At 42.0% G+C, this 13,954-nt stretch overlaps 3 protein-coding genes across 6 annotated transcripts; 1 reads left to right on the forward strand and 2 right to left on the reverse strand.

Moving 5' to 3' along the window:
* Positions 1-89: 89 nt before the first annotated feature.
* On the reverse strand, positions 90-4,429 carry si:ch73-54f23.2 (uncharacterized protein LOC107988037 homolog). The gene is made up of 3 exons (XM_068736418.1): positions 3,738-4,429; positions 1,736-2,785; positions 90-994 (listed from the first exon to the last, which is right to left on the reverse strand). Exons 1-3 carry the CDS (start codon positions 4,032-4,034, stop codon positions 455-457), a joined length of 1,887 nt encoding a protein of 628 aa, XP_068592519.1. The 5' UTR covers positions 4,035-4,429; the 3' UTR covers positions 90-454.
* An 859-nt stretch (positions 4,430-5,288) lies between these two features.
* On the reverse strand, positions 5,289-8,664 carry ino80e (INO80 complex subunit E). Of its 2 annotated transcripts, XM_068735191.1 has the most exons (8): positions 8,586-8,664; positions 8,218-8,300; positions 8,042-8,112; positions 7,909-7,961; positions 7,722-7,803; positions 7,139-7,256; positions 6,707-6,805; positions 5,289-6,213 (listed from the first exon to the last, which is right to left on the reverse strand). In XM_068735191.1, exons 1-8 carry the CDS (start codon positions 8,611-8,613, stop codon positions 6,007-6,009), a joined length of 741 nt encoding a protein of 246 aa, XP_068591292.1. In that variant the 5' UTR covers positions 8,614-8,664; the 3' UTR covers positions 5,289-6,006. The 2 variants fall into 2 exon arrangements, with proteins under 2 accessions (XP_068591292.1, XP_068591293.1); XM_068735192.1 differs by lacking the exon at positions 6,707-6,805.
* A 1,638-nt stretch (positions 8,665-10,302) lies between these two features.
* si:ch73-54f23.4 (zinc-binding protein A33) lies at positions 10,303-13,602 on the forward strand. 3 transcript variants are annotated; one of them, XM_068735190.1, is made up of 6 exons: positions 10,303-10,373; positions 10,572-10,642; positions 10,912-11,007; positions 11,215-11,448; positions 12,282-12,453; positions 12,533-13,602. In XM_068735190.1, the coding sequence occupies exons 2-6, from the start codon at positions 10,580-10,582 to the stop codon at positions 13,084-13,086; spliced, it is 1,119 nt and encodes a 372-aa protein (XP_068591291.1). In that variant the 5' UTR covers positions 10,303-10,373; positions 10,572-10,579; the 3' UTR covers positions 13,087-13,602. The 3 variants fall into 3 exon arrangements, with proteins under 3 accessions (XP_068591291.1, XP_068591290.1, XP_068591289.1); XM_068735189.1 differs by lacking the exon at positions 10,303-10,373 and adding an exon at positions 12,139-12,161 and having other exon boundaries at positions 10,382-10,642; positions 12,338-12,453; XM_068735188.1 differs by lacking the exon at positions 10,303-10,373 and having other exon boundaries at positions 10,382-10,642.
* Positions 13,603-13,954: the final 352 nt, after the last annotated feature.

A 13,954-nucleotide genomic window follows, 5' to 3' on the forward strand; every position in this document is an offset into this window, starting at 1 on the left:
AAGGTTTTGATTTCATAAATAGGAATATGTTATTATATTATTGTGTGTTACCATGAGCATTGGAAAGAAAACGACAGAACAAAGACAAAAACAGTATGCCAGCATCCTCTTTTATTAAACTGTACATGTAAGCAAACATTTATCATAACAATTATCATACAATAATTGTTTTGAATAATTACATCCAAAAGCCTTGTGCACAGTGTTTTTTTGTATCACAGTTGGGTCATTTATTTCAGCAGCAGATTATTTGGACAGCCAGCCACAGTGAAGTGTAAAACCTACAGTGTAAGACATTTGCAATTCACTAAATGTGATTCAGAAACATATAGCTATCCTTATCCTAACAACTGAGCTTCAAATGACATCCAACTGAAACAGTCCCCCCTTTTTCCACGTGCTAAAAAAATCACAAACCAAAACTGGAGAAAAAAAAAAGTTTGTCACTATGACTTCATGTGGACTTTAGTTCCACTTTTAACTCTGACTCCTGCTCAAAAGCCACTTTCGCCGCACCAAAGACCACATCCACCATCCCTATTATTAAACCTCCTCCGATTCTAAACACATTAATCACCCCATTTACACTTCTCCACACCAGCCTCCCCAACCCTCCACCGACAGCTTTCACCTGACCCCCCATCTCTGACGCCACCGTTCCTACGTAACCCTTGCTCTGCTCCCACAGCCGGCCTCCAAAGAACTTGGTCACCCACCAAGCATTATCAAACGCATTGCCAAATATCCCCACTGTGTCTCCAGCCAGGGTCCCCATGCCAGTGACCCCAGTGTGGCAGCTGTTCAGCAGGGCCCCCAGCATGGAGGAGGAGCAGTAGTAGACGCTGGAGCAGCAGTTCTCCCCGATACCCAGTAGAGTTTCTCCAGCTGAGCCGGTCCAAGACAAGAGGTCAGAAGTCAAGAGTTGGAAGAGGGAGAAGGTTTCACCAGGAAGTGCAGACAGAACCCCGAGGTCTTCCTGAAGAACGTATGTCACCTGAGTCAAAAGACAAACATATCATTTTTTGAGTGAGATCAAAATGTGTGAATAACAAAATGACAGAATGACCTGAAGGTGTGTAATGATTTAACACCTGCTGCCGGCCAAACCTTATTCTAGTCTCTGGGAGGAGGGTAGTGGAATTAAACGACACTGGAGCTGAACATGTTAAGATTTTTTTTCTCTACAAATTGACTACACTAAACATGTTTTATTTCATAAAGTCTTGGAAAATTGGTCTCTTGTAACAAAAATAAGACTTGAATGCAGAAACAAGTTATGATTAGTAATATTTTGCTTTTATGTCCTGTTGTTGCATTTCAGTTTAAATTGTGTTTTTTCTTGTTGCCTTTTGCCCCTTTCCCCTCTTATTTTCATTCATTTAATTTGACCCGGTTCTACACATGGTTTACTAAACTTGTGATGAGGAGTATAACTCTATGAAAACAGTTGTATAATGTCTTCTGTTGCTCTGGATGAGCCATCTAAAGTCGAACAAAAATACCCTGATGATGTCCTCAGACTTGGCCTTGCAGTCTACACATTAGTAGCAGAAGGCCTGTGTTACAAACTGGGGTGTGGCAGGCTGTATGCCGTTGCATTATGGGAAGTGTAATGTGCATCAATTTCAACCAGTCCCATGTTAGTCTTATGGCAGTGTAATACTTAATTGCTGGAGTAGCCCTTTATTTTGAATAAGATACAATGAAGTTTAAAGGGTTCAGTAACTTGTTTTACCTGTCCAGGTAACTTAGTGACAGTGGAGAACACCGGCTGCAGTGGAGCTTTAAGGATTGACAAGGTGGTGGAGAGGACGTACATCAGAGTGCTGCTGGAATTTGAGTCTGTCTCTTGTTCATCCACAGTTTCATAGTCAGCTGAGGACTCAGGAGACCCTGATCTGACAGCTCGTGAATGTGTCATGTCACGCAGCTTGATTCCTTCAGTGGCCCCTGAACCGACCTCCTCTCCTTTAGTGGCACCTGAACCGACCTCCTCTCCTTTAGTGGCACCTGAACCGACCTCCTCTCCTTTAGTGGCACCTGAACCGACCTCCTCTCCTTTAGTGGCACCTGAACCGACCTCCTCTCCTTTAGTGGCACCTGAACCGACCTCCTCTCCTTTAGTGGCACCTGAACTGACCTCTTCTCCTTTAGTGGCACCTAAACCAACCTCCTCTTCTTTAGTGGCATATAAACCAACCTCCTGTCCTTCAGTGGCATCTAAACCAACCTCCTCTCCTTCAGTGGCTCGACCAGCAGTGTTTGAATCTACATCTTCATCTCCTGTGTTGTCACCAGTCAGATCTGCATCCAGCTTTTCTATGTTCCCAGGGAGCCCCTCGCTGTGAAGACCTACTCTGATTCCAACAGTCTCCCCATCTGCTTCTCCACAGCCCTCTGAGAACAGCTCTGCCACTCCGAGAATCTCCTCCAGCTCCTTCACGCTCACTTCCCTCTCCCCTTCCCCTGTCTCTCTGATTAACCCCATACTGAAGCCACTCTTCCCCTCTGGGACAGTGCAGCACACTGCAGACCACAGAGGCTTTGTCTGACACTCCTCGTCTCCATCCTCGAGAGCCCCGAGACCTCCTACCCCAGTCAGGATGTAGAGATCACCCCCTAAACTGCTGCACCGGGGAGAGATGTTTGATTGGACCAGTGTTGTGACTGTTGAGTCCCAGTTTTGAAGCGGGGCGTCTGTGGGCGAGACATGATGAGATGGATCCCCGCCTCCTCTAACAAGGGCTGGTACTGCCACTTTAATATTTTCTTCTTCTTCATTTGTCTGGCAATTAAAAAAACAGAACCATGTGTTAAAGTATGACTGCATCAGGATCTACTGTATGCAAGTGTAAACTAATCATTACCCAGTCTATTATAGCTCCAGATACTTCAATTGGTATTTTCAAATATGAATCACTACATTCTATTTAATTGATTTAAAGTGTTCAGAAGTTCTCATTAAAGTAGTATTAAATAAATCTACATTTGCAACATACAAATGCCCTCATCTGTTTTTAACTTTTGTATACTCAGTTTTCAAATGCAGGGACTTGCAAGGGAATTGCAAGAGGTGGCTGTTTACAATGGTGGGTGATGTATTCAGACACTTTACATAACAACAATAGATATACATCACCCACCATTGCATATATATCATTTACAAGTAAAAGTCTTGCATTCAAAATCGTGAAGTAAAAGTATCAAAGTATTTGCCACTACATATACTTCAAGTATCACAAGTAAAAGTAGTTGTTCTGTAGTTAGTCACAGAAATAAATAACATACTGACAGGAGGAACAAATCTGAGGGGTTGTCAGATGATTAATGGGGTAGAAGAAAAGAACAAAACACAAATATTGTGTATTTATTCATTTTCTTTACTTTTTTATGATTGCTTTTTGTGAAATCATAGGCCAATGGTATCATTTTTAACAATGCATTTTAATTTATTAGCATATCATATTTCTCATGTAACTCTTTATCTGAAAAGTAAGTAGTAACTGAAGTGGATTGAAAAGTACAATATTTCCCTCTAGAATGTCATTGAGTAGAAGCACAAAGTAACATAGAATGGAAATACTCAAGCTAAATACCCCAAAACTGTACTTGAGAAAATGTATTTAGTTACTTTCCACCAATGATTTACTGCTTGTATGCTGGAACACCAATCTGTGATTTTGTACATTCAAAAACAGAGGGCATTACTTTAAACAGTACGATAGATGCGTCCTTACCACGAGCTCTTCCCCCTCCTTCTCTGTCCATCCGGGGCTGAGATGGAAGGCAGAGAAGACGGCAGTGTCACAGGTCGGTTGGGACAGAGTGGCAAACGCCTGTCCCCCAGGCAGGCTGTGGCAGAGCAACCCTGCAGAAGAGGCTCCCTGAGGAGGCGTCTGTCTGTAGAAGCAGTGGGTGCAGAGGCTAACGTCTGGCTCTGAGTTGTCCTCAGCTGGAAGAGACAGGCCCGGGCCCAGCACAGCCAGCAGCCAGACAGCCGCAGCAGCTGCACTGACGGCAGCAGGACACAGCATGTTGGGGGTGAGCGCAGCACAATCCCTCTCTCTCACTCACACAGCAAGAGGGAAAGGCTTATAAATAATCCAGTGGTTTCCGTATATAGATGGAAAAGATAAGGTGGCCAAGGTTGGCTGCTGATGGCTTGTGGTTATCCTACTCACTCCTTGTTCTCTCCTCCAGTTTGTGTCCAACCATGTCGGCCTTCTTCTAAAGTCGGCTGTACTCTCAGTGAATCTGTGTTGCAGGCACAATCTTGCTTACTCCTTCATTTCCCTTTCCCTGACAACCTCGCCCCCTCTATCAGTTCCACCCTCTTTGCCTCTCCCTCTGGCTGTGCCTCCACTTCAGCCCTCCCTCTTCAACGCTCTATGGTTACACCTTTAACTCCCATTGCCGTTAGGTACACAAGCCGAGCACACACCCATCGAAAGCTGTCAATTACCTGTAAGTCTGCATTCCAAAACAATGGTCGTTGCACAAGCTAAGTCCCTTATTGTTCATTATTCTTGGCAAAGCACATTCCTTAAAGAGCAGATTCTGTATCAAATCAAAACTGTTGCTTTAAAATACTTCCATATCAAGCAGGACGTCACACTTGAAACCACGGGTAAAATGTGGGCGACTGAGCTCTAAATTTAACAATGTCAGTTCATGAAATCCCTCATTAAGGCTTAATCCGGACAGTGTCAAAACCACAGGTCATCGTTTCACCCAGAGTACAGCCAATCTTCATTTAACCTGCCAGGGAAAACACTCTCTCTGTCATGTCTTGCAAGCTTGCTTTACTTGATTTCAGAAACACGCCTGTCGAGACACGATGTTGGCACAGATTGTTCTTTACAAGAGCATTAGTCAGCCTGAACCAAATTATATATAGCTCTCTTTTTGAACTCTAGAAGAAGTGGAGTCCAGCCTTCATGTTGCTTAATTATGGCAAATATGAGCCAAATGTACCCCAGGGCTTCAATCAAGAGAAGCAGAAGTCAAGCATGCAAAGATCAAATGCAATAACCAACATGAACTAAGTTCCTTATTCATAGCTTTAGTGCGGTGAATGTTGTCAGTGCACATGCCCTGCATATGAGTGTTCCCAAAGACTACAGCATACCTTTAGAGACTTTAGGGTGTGATGCTTTGGGTGGGGCATCAAGTCAAAGTATACAACACTGCATCTAAAATGGTGCAATGAGATTTTAAACAAGCATAGAGCAACAAAATAGCCTGTGTAGCATATTGTGAGCAGAATCTGTGAATGAAACCTGACACCATTTAACTTGAAAAAAAAACTTTTAGTGACCTGAAATGATAACATTTTACATTGTATTCACTGACACGCACAATTTGATAGGTGCAAAAATAATACATCTTAATTGACATAGCTTTGATTTTTTGACAAGTTGTTAAAAAAACAAAACAGTAGAAGTTCAAATGTCAAAACTGCTTGTAACGAGCAAAGACGACGTAACATTTGAAAAATCCATATCATACTAAGACAGCTTTAATGGACTGCAGTTTTAATGCAATTCCAAGTCTGCAATGGTGTTTGGACAATTCAAAACAGACAAACAGAAGCTGTCTTTGTGCGGGACCCACCCACTTGTAGTCACAGTTTATAGATTGCTTGACAAAAAGTAATCAGCTGCCAGCTTGAAACGGCTTAAAAAGCAAAGTATCCTGTTATTCCAGTGGCAGTGGATTTGTGTTAAAGCTTACAAATGCTTATTTAGTCACAGATTTATTTCTTAACATAATTTTGGAAAACCACATTCATCTGGGAGATATTTTTAACAGTGATATTGCAATTAAGCATAAGTCCACAGGGGGGGAGCTTGGCCCTCCTTTTTATTTTGATAATAGGTAATGCGCTACTCAATACGGAAAATACTTTCAGTCACATTCTGTCTTTCGCTCTCTCTCTCGCGCGCACACACACACGCACACACCTTCCATCCCTTTTATAAATACATCTAAAACACACACCGGCTCTCACTCATTCGGGATGTCAATGACCAGTTCAGCCTCGTCTCCCTCCCCTCGGTCTTCATCTCCTCTGTCGCTGTCTCCATCGCTCTCTCCCTCCTCTTCAGCTGCGTCACCACTAAGCATCTGTCTGGGAACCCAGCTGAAGGGGCCGCTGGCTGCCGGCGGGACCGCAGGGGCTGATTGGTAATTAGCTGCCAATGGGGCAACAACCTGAGAGGAATTTGAAATAAAGCAAACATGTTAGGAATGACAAAAGGATGGGAGATGTGATGAAGGAAGGACAGGTATGGATGGATGGCAGCATCACAGATAAGCATGCAGCATGTACATAAACTCAGACCAGAGGGTCATTTCAGCAAACTCTAATGTCTGAGGGGACTGAAGATCAGTGTCCTGAAACGTCTTTATCACAGGTAATATTGAATAAAGTTTGATTACAATGTATGTATGAAAAAGCAATGTTGTGCAACAAAGTAAAATTACCAATATAGAGATTTTTGGACTCTCTAAGAATATATTACTTCCTCTTTCTTATGGAAATATGATGTAACCAAAATATAACCAACTGGAAAAGGCCTAATGTGCCATATAATATAAATGGCACATTCATATGAAGGATGTGAAAAGTAAGCAGTATATCTGGATTATTATTATTATTTATTTTTTTATCTCATAACATCTTATTTTCCCCTTTCTCTCTCACCTTCCCCGTTGTGTCTCTCTTGTTTTTAGGCGTCTTTGTTTTTCTCTCTTTCTTCATTCGTTCAGCTGGAGGAGCCAAATACTCTGGTGGAAAGGGCATCTGCCCAACACACATGCAGGCCCCAAAATTGCCAAATGACCACACAAACACACGTGCACACAGAAATAAGCAATTTACAAGACAGACAGACACACACAAAAAAAAAAAACACAGTAGAATGAACAATGCAAGGACAGTGAAGCTATTTTAAGCATCAAACAAAACAGATGAAGAGATAAAACAGATGAAGAGATAAAACAGACTCATGGATAAAATGACTGAGAATCAAATTATATAAACAATGCCAAATCAAAACATGATGATGAGGAGATGACAGAGGCAGTAATGTAACTGTTGCTGGTTAAGAGAAAAGAAAGGGAGATGGACACTCACGGTGTTGAGGTAGGGTCCAGAGCCTGATGACTGAAGGGGATTTACACCAGGACGGGAAAGCAGGGAGAGATGAGGGGAGGAAGATGAGGGAAGACATGCTCCAGGACTACTTCGTCGCCTGGGGGAAAAAAAAAAAAAAAAAAAAAGAGTACGAGAGAAATGAATAGAAACTCAGTGTAGCCACGAGAGCATTCAGAGCTCAAAATGTTTTCCCCACATTGGTCCATTTGGTTCAAGGGGTTACACCAAGATGGCTTAATTAAAAAAATATTATTTGTTATTATTTATTTGTTGTATGTTTTAGTATTCTATCTACACTAATCTATTATCGCTCACATCCGAAAACTGAGGTTTTCTGGAGCGAATAAATCTGAAAATGGCCACCTCATGTTTTAGTGTGGCCATGAAAATAACAGAGCTTTTGAAATATGATATACGATGCCTATACAGTCATAGTGAGCAAAAAAAAGAGACACACTAATTCCAGACATGGAAACAAAAAATGTCTTGCTGTTATCACTCAAAAGTTACCCGGAGCCAGTGGGCCTAATATCTTAATCGTGTGTTAAAATGCTTGACTTACTTTTTTGGTCCGTCTCGTTCTCGTTCCCTCTCCCTAGGGCCTTCTCCTTCACTGTTGTCTGAAGAAACTGTTGCTTCTGAATCTGCAAAAGAACACAAGGAAACCCGAACCAACTCTTAAGTTACAAATGACAGTTTGCCACAGTAATAAAGACCCCAAAGCCTTTAGGATGAGGTGTAATAAGTACCTGAGGAGTCTTCATCTACCCTCTCATACTGCAGCAGTCTGTCCAGAAGGAAGCTAGAAAACGAGTGAATGACTTAGTTGTTTACTGGTACGCACGTATTGTTTAACATCCACACATGTTCATGTGACCTCACCTTTTATCCCTGGAGACTTTGAGAAGTTTTCTCTGTGCTCTCCTCAGCTCCTCCTGAAAGCATTCCTGCTCCTAGGAAAATAAAACCAAATACGACATCAGTGCAGATAACGAGGCACGTGTGTGTTAGTAAAGTACTGAAAGACGACGCTCAAGACTCAGAATGATTGTACTCACATAAACAAGAAATTTTAATTTTCGTTTGAGATTTTTGTATTTCCGCTTGTAGTCAACTTCAACGTCCGCTTGCCCGTTCATTTCTGAAATAAAACATGAGTGATGAAACACTGAACTCTACCGTCTGTTGCAGTTGTTACAGTTGAAGTTATATCAGTAACACGTCTGTGAAACCATTAAAGACATACGAAGGTAACTGTATGCTAAGCTACACGTTAGCTTTCGTGGCTAGCTCACTAAAGACAGAGCTGCTGGTCTCACAGGCTTCCAAACATATACAACTAGATTTATTTAAAATATGCATGTCATATAAAAACATGCTTTGGGTGTATTACAAGGTTATTTTATCCTTGAATCACGAGTTGTACCTCTTGATTGAGTCTGTCTGTTCGACATGCTCTTGTTTACTTCCGTCGTTTTCTTCTTCTTCTTCTTCTTCTTCTTGGGTTTTAGTGGCAGTCAGCGTATTAGGTGCATTACCGCCACCCTCTGTTCCTCATGTGAACCACTGATTAAATCCCATACTTACTAATCCTGTTTGGACGATTTGTTTGATCAAATCAAATAAATCCAACTGTTTGTTCCACTTGACAGGTTCATTCATGTTTTTTTCATATTAAGATCTCGAATTCCAGCCTTCCTGAAATATTCTTGAACACATTGCCTTTCTTGTTTGTACTTATTAAAATACACATGAATAAACCGAAAAAGGAATAAAGACAAAATGAGACAAAGCACAACAATAAAAACACAGCAAGTGTGTGTGTGTGTATTGGTGGTGTTTATTATGGCAGAGTCTCTGGAATAACTACAGTAATAACCTCCAAGTATGCTGCATATCTTTTGCCAAAAGCCAAGCCTTGCTCTTTGTCCTCTGCCTTGTTCAAAGCACTCCTGCAATACCGCTTTAGTGAGGTGTTGTTCTTCGTGTCCTATTAGGTGAGCTCTAGTTGATCAGCGACTGCTTCCATCTAGTGGCATCTCTCCCGCCTGGACTTGCAGGTCTGGCGTTCGAGGTGACTTTACTGCTCCACAAAACTGTCTCAGAGCTTGTGTCTGTATCAGAATACTCTTTTCCAACATATTTGTTTAGATCAAACACCTACACTACAGTTTTAATTTTGTATGTTTTGTGTAAATATTTGAGTACCGATAATAACAAACATTCCAATGCCTTTTTGGAACTTTTGTGTCTTCAAGACTGACAATCACATCTGTAAAATGTTCTATATACATATTTGTGCCTTTATCTGTCAGAAACACTGTAATGTATGGCCATATTCCTGTAAACTAAAAGACAGTTCATTCATTTTAAATAGCCAACATTGATTTACAGCTGCTTCGATCCTCAGTCAGGAATTGCTGCGCATGCTTCCATGACTTCTTGCAGTGAGCTTTTGTATATTATTGAATCATCCTCTCAGAATACTGTCATGCACTGAGTTTGCAGCTCAACCCCAGCTCAGCACAGTGACTTGCCACGACCCAGCACTGTAAATTATAGATGAGGAACATTTGCAGATGAGTAATGCATGCCTCAGTGCACATACCCATAGCCAGACCCCCCCCCCCCCCCCCCCCGTGTCTCGAGGGGGAAAGAAGTAAAGGTATACAAACTTGAGATAAGAGCCAAGGCAGATAAAAAAGAGAAAAGATTTTTGGCTGGGCAGTGGGATGCATATATGTACTCCTATAGAGGGGAAGGGAGCAGAAATGCTGACTGTACATTGAGAAACAGGGCCCCCTCTCAGACAATATGAAACCCAGAAGGGCACGAACAAAGCAAGCACTGAATCCTCTCACACCCCTAGACATTAAGGGAGCCACCTTGCAAAAATAAAGCTGCATTGTCTGCCTTCCAGGCAAAACAACTGCCAGTATGAAACACAATATCTGCCTCTTTCTGCCGACAGATTCTTCTTTGATTCCAAAGACACTGGCAGACAGAAATAGACTCTTCTGTGTCGAATGCCATAAATTGTTGTGCTGCCGGCCAAACAGCCAGCCAGCACGCCCTCCTGGCAGCTAAAGTCATCTGCCCCCCTTCCACCCCTCCTCTCTCTCCTCTACTTTTAATGGATCCATATTTAAGTCAGGCTGTGGACACTGATCTGTGCTTGTCAATACAATTTCTTCAGTTAATTTGCTGCTTGGATGTACGTCCTTGTTTGCTCTATTAGTGTGTACGCTGACTGTTGTTCTCATTGTGGCTGGCATGTGTGTTTTCCCTCTCTCTCTCTCTTTTTCTCCCCTCCGCATTGTGTCCTCAAATTTGTCCCTCCCTCTTACTCCTTCCATCACTTTTATTGCACTGTTCTCAAGTCTTCCCGATTTCTGTTTTGTCCAATTTGAAGAATCTGGAATGTACCAGAACCACACCAAAGACACCAACAACTGCAACGAAGGCCTTCTCAGTGATCAGAAGGTAAGCTCCATGTTTTATGTTATTCACCTGCTGCATTAAGAACAGCTCACACGGGACACATTGTCTCTCATAATGTGACTGTATTTATTTGAAATTTCATATATTTCATGGGCAAAGAAACTCAGTTAGCAGTTTATTAAATCAGTAACATTTTTATTCCATGTGCATTTTTTCTCAAATTTTCTGTCTCCTGTTTGTGTGTGTGTGTGTGTGTGTGTGTGTGTGTGTGTGTGTGTGTGTGTGTGTGTGTGTGTGTGTGTGTGTTGCAGAGAAAGCTTTTCCATGCTATTAAAAGAATCAAGCACGAGGTAGATGAATGCAGAGATGCAGAGAGAGAGACGCACATAGAGTCAGTGGAAGTAGAGGTACTGTTGCTGAATTATTAATCCGTATATTTTTCAAAAATACACCCTTTTCATAGTGATTCCAGTGTAACTCAAACTAAATGTGTATAAATTCATAACAATTCCACTGAGGCCACTTTTGAAATCAATTATCCATTTGGTCGCATTGAATTTGAGGTCAAACGTAGGCTGAATTGGTAATCATTAATCTTTTCTCTTGTCTTTCAGAGCAGTTTCGAAGCCCTGGAACGAGAAATCAGAGCCGAGTTTCAGAACCTCCATCGTTTCCTGGATGAGGAGGAGTGTAAGGACCTGGAGCGACTGAGGAGGGAGAGACAGAAACAACTGAAGCAGCTGAAGGAAAGAAAGAAGAAAATAACAGAGCAAGGGAGAGACCTGGAGAGAGCAATCACCGTGCTAAACAGCAAACTGGCTGAGGAGAACAGTCCTAAACTGCTCAGAGTGAGGAAGCACTTTTCCTAAAAAAAATAAATGAATGAACATAAAGAGATTACATCTGACTATCACTTAAGTTTTGCTTATACAAAGTGGTGATGGGGGTGATTTAAATTTGGATCTAGAGTGAGCTCATGTGTGAACGGGGACAGAAGAGGGAGGTGGAGAATAGTTTGGATTCCCTCCACAAAACATTCTGGAAACTTCTTGCAGAGCCACATGTGGGTTACCCGGGGTCATTGTAAGCATTCCCCTTGGCCTGGGACAAGACTTTACTTACCTTACTCGTGACTTGTCAAAATAACTGTCTATAATTGCTCCTCATGTTTGGTCTCCTTTGAGCTTAGCGCTGCAGGGAAACAATGTGACTGTGCAGGTTTACATCAAAGGGACCCAATCCCAGAGCTGCAGTGCAACCCTGTTAGCTGTTCTGTCCCTCTTCGTCGGCACTCATTTGATCAATTAAAGTCATTGATTGGCTAAACTGTTGACTTTTCTAGTTTTGAAAGTCAAAATCAATTTCTCATTTAAAGTGAAAGGACAAAAGGAAGTCGACGCATTGGTCAGCAAATAGGAAAGGGCAGCACAGGGCAGGCTGATGTCACAGTTTGCTTTTGGAGTCCAAACTGTTGTTGATTTAAATTGCTGTACACTAGTATTTCAACTAACTTAGCTAAAATGTTTCTCTCATTGCAGGAAATCCAAGATCTCATAAAAAGGCAGGTTTTATTAACTAAACTGTTTTTTTCTCCACTGTTTTCCTCACATCTCATTATGCATCCTTAACATTTTTGTTCACCAATTCGTCTCCATAACCCTCACCATGGCGCGTCTACCAGGTTATATTCTATCATTCATCATTCAGTCCTCCCCGCTTCCCATCTTGTCCAAGCAGGTCTCAGGTCAGCTTTGTTCCACCAGCAGAGGTGGACACTGAGGTGCGCTCCGGCCAGTTTGTGGGGCCCATACAGTACAGGATATGGAAGCACATGAAAAGCTGCCTTTACCCAAGTATGTTCTCACGTCATTTTATACAGCACATGCAACACAACAATCAAACTCACCTTACTTACTCTCTATTTGCCTACAGATATTACATCAATGACTATTGACCCTGAGACCGCCCACCCTAATCTGTCCCTGTCCCAGTCCTGCACTTCAGTGTGGTTTGAGGAGGACAAGGACACAAAGCATTGCCAGAAAAACCCACAACGGTTCCACTTTTATTACTGTGCCCTGGGCCATCAGAGCTTCACGACAGGCCGACACTACTGGGAGGTGGAGGTGGGATGTAAGACAGCATGGAGGTTGGGCGTTGCACGACAAGATGTCCCAAGAGGGGAGATGGATGCTACTGGCACCTCTAGTGGTCTCTGGACTCTGGCCCTGATGGGCGGATCTGTCCAAGCTCACACCGACCCAAAGCCCACCAAGGTCAACGTATCGGTCCGACTTGTCCGCATCGGTGTGTTCTTAGACTGTGAAAAGGAGGAGGTGTCTTTCTATAATGCTGTTACCATGGCGCCAATCTACACCTTTACTATGGGATCGGTTGAGGTTCCTCTGTTCCCTTTCTATAATCCATGTGATACAGATGAAGGCAAGAACACGGGAGCAATTAACATCTTCAACCCTTCACTATGACGAGGGGCCGCAGGGATTTCCAACACAAATTGTTCATTTTATATTAATGGAATTATTCTTACATTTAGAGCTGAAGTGATTAGAAAACAATAATTGGTAAGTATTTTAAATATTAATTAATGGATAGTAGGAAACATTTTCAAGCAAAAATATTGGCTTTCTTTTGATTTATGTAAATTGTTTGGGTTTGGAAATATCATAATGTCATGATGGACAAAACAAGCCATTTGAAGACATTACCTTGGATTTGGGGACATTTTTCACAATCTTCCGACACTTATTAATTGAGTAAATAATTGACAGATTTAATGATGAATAGAATAGTTGTTAGTTGCAGCCCTAACTATATGATGTACTTGCTGAAACTTGCTGAAAAACCGTCCATATTAAATGATTTTAAAGAAAATACATAAAAGATGGCTGTTACTACCACAAATATGTGTATCTGTTTTGAATGCAAATGTTCTTTCACTGTGATTACTTTAGAGTTTGTGGAAAATAAATGTGATGTGAAAATGTGATGCTTCAATCTTGAGCAGATGTATTTGTAAAAAGAGTTAAAACAAATCCCAGGTTGTAATCTGCTGCTGGCCTGGAGTTCAGGGTCCATAGCAGGCGTTGACAGGATTATGATGTTACCTTTGGCCTGTTTATAAATATCTCTGTCGTGCTTGCTTCGCTATGATGTGTCCTGGCAATGTTATGGAAGCTGTTAATAGTGGGACGCGGGGGCCTGAGGGGTGAGAATGTGGTGCGTCACATAAATGATGGCTGACATCGAGTGAGACGACTGACTGAGAAAAAATAGACAGCTCCGAGACAGAACCGTCCTTCTGCCAGTTTGTTGTTTGGAGAATAGGAAATCAAA

This window comes from Cebidichthys violaceus, unplaced genomic scaffold, assembly GCF_023349555.1.
Source record: "Cebidichthys violaceus isolate CVI_PGR_0920_01 unplaced genomic scaffold, fCebVio1.0.p SCAF_7, whole genome shotgun sequence".
Lineage (NCBI taxonomy): Eukaryota > Metazoa > Chordata > Actinopteri > Perciformes > Stichaeidae > Cebidichthys > Cebidichthys violaceus.

Excerpts from the sequence above, each read along its gene's own strand:
- si:ch73-54f23.2 (XM_068736418.1), bottom strand. The coding sequence starts at position 4,034 with ATGCTGTGTCCTGCTGCCGTCAGTGCAGCTGCTGCGGCTGTCTGGCTG. Across the intron at positions 2,786-3,737 it reads AGGAGGGGGAAGAGCTCGTG|ACAAATGAAGAAGAAGAAAA; the intron begins GTAAGGACGCAT and ends TTTAATTGCCAG. Across the intron at positions 995-1,735 it reads TCACTAAGTTACCTGGACAG|GTGACATACGTTCTTCAGGA; the intron begins GTAAAACAAGTT and ends CTTTTGACTCAG.
- ino80e (XM_068735191.1), bottom strand. The coding sequence starts at position 8,613 with ATGTCGAACAGACAGACTCAATCAAGAG. Across the intron at positions 8,113-8,217 it reads AATTAAAATTTCTTGTTTAT|GAGCAGGAATGCTTTCAGGA; the intron begins GTGAGTACAATC and ends TTATTTTCCTAG. Across the intron at positions 6,806-7,138 it reads CTGGACCCTACCTCAACACC|ATGCCCTTTCCACCAGAGTA; the intron begins GTGAGTGTCCAT and ends TGTGTTGGGCAG.
- si:ch73-54f23.4 (XM_068735188.1), top strand. The coding sequence starts at position 10,433 with ATGTGTGTTTTCCCTCTCTCTCTCTCTTTTTCTCCCCTCCGCATTGTG. Across the intron at positions 10,643-10,911 it reads GCCTTCTCAGTGATCAGAAG|AGAAAGCTTTTCCATGCTAT; the intron begins GTAAGCTCCATG and ends TGTGTGTTGCAG. Across the intron at positions 12,454-12,532 it reads GAAAAGCTGCCTTTACCCAA|ATATTACATCAATGACTATT; the intron begins GTATGTTCTCAC and ends ATTTGCCTACAG.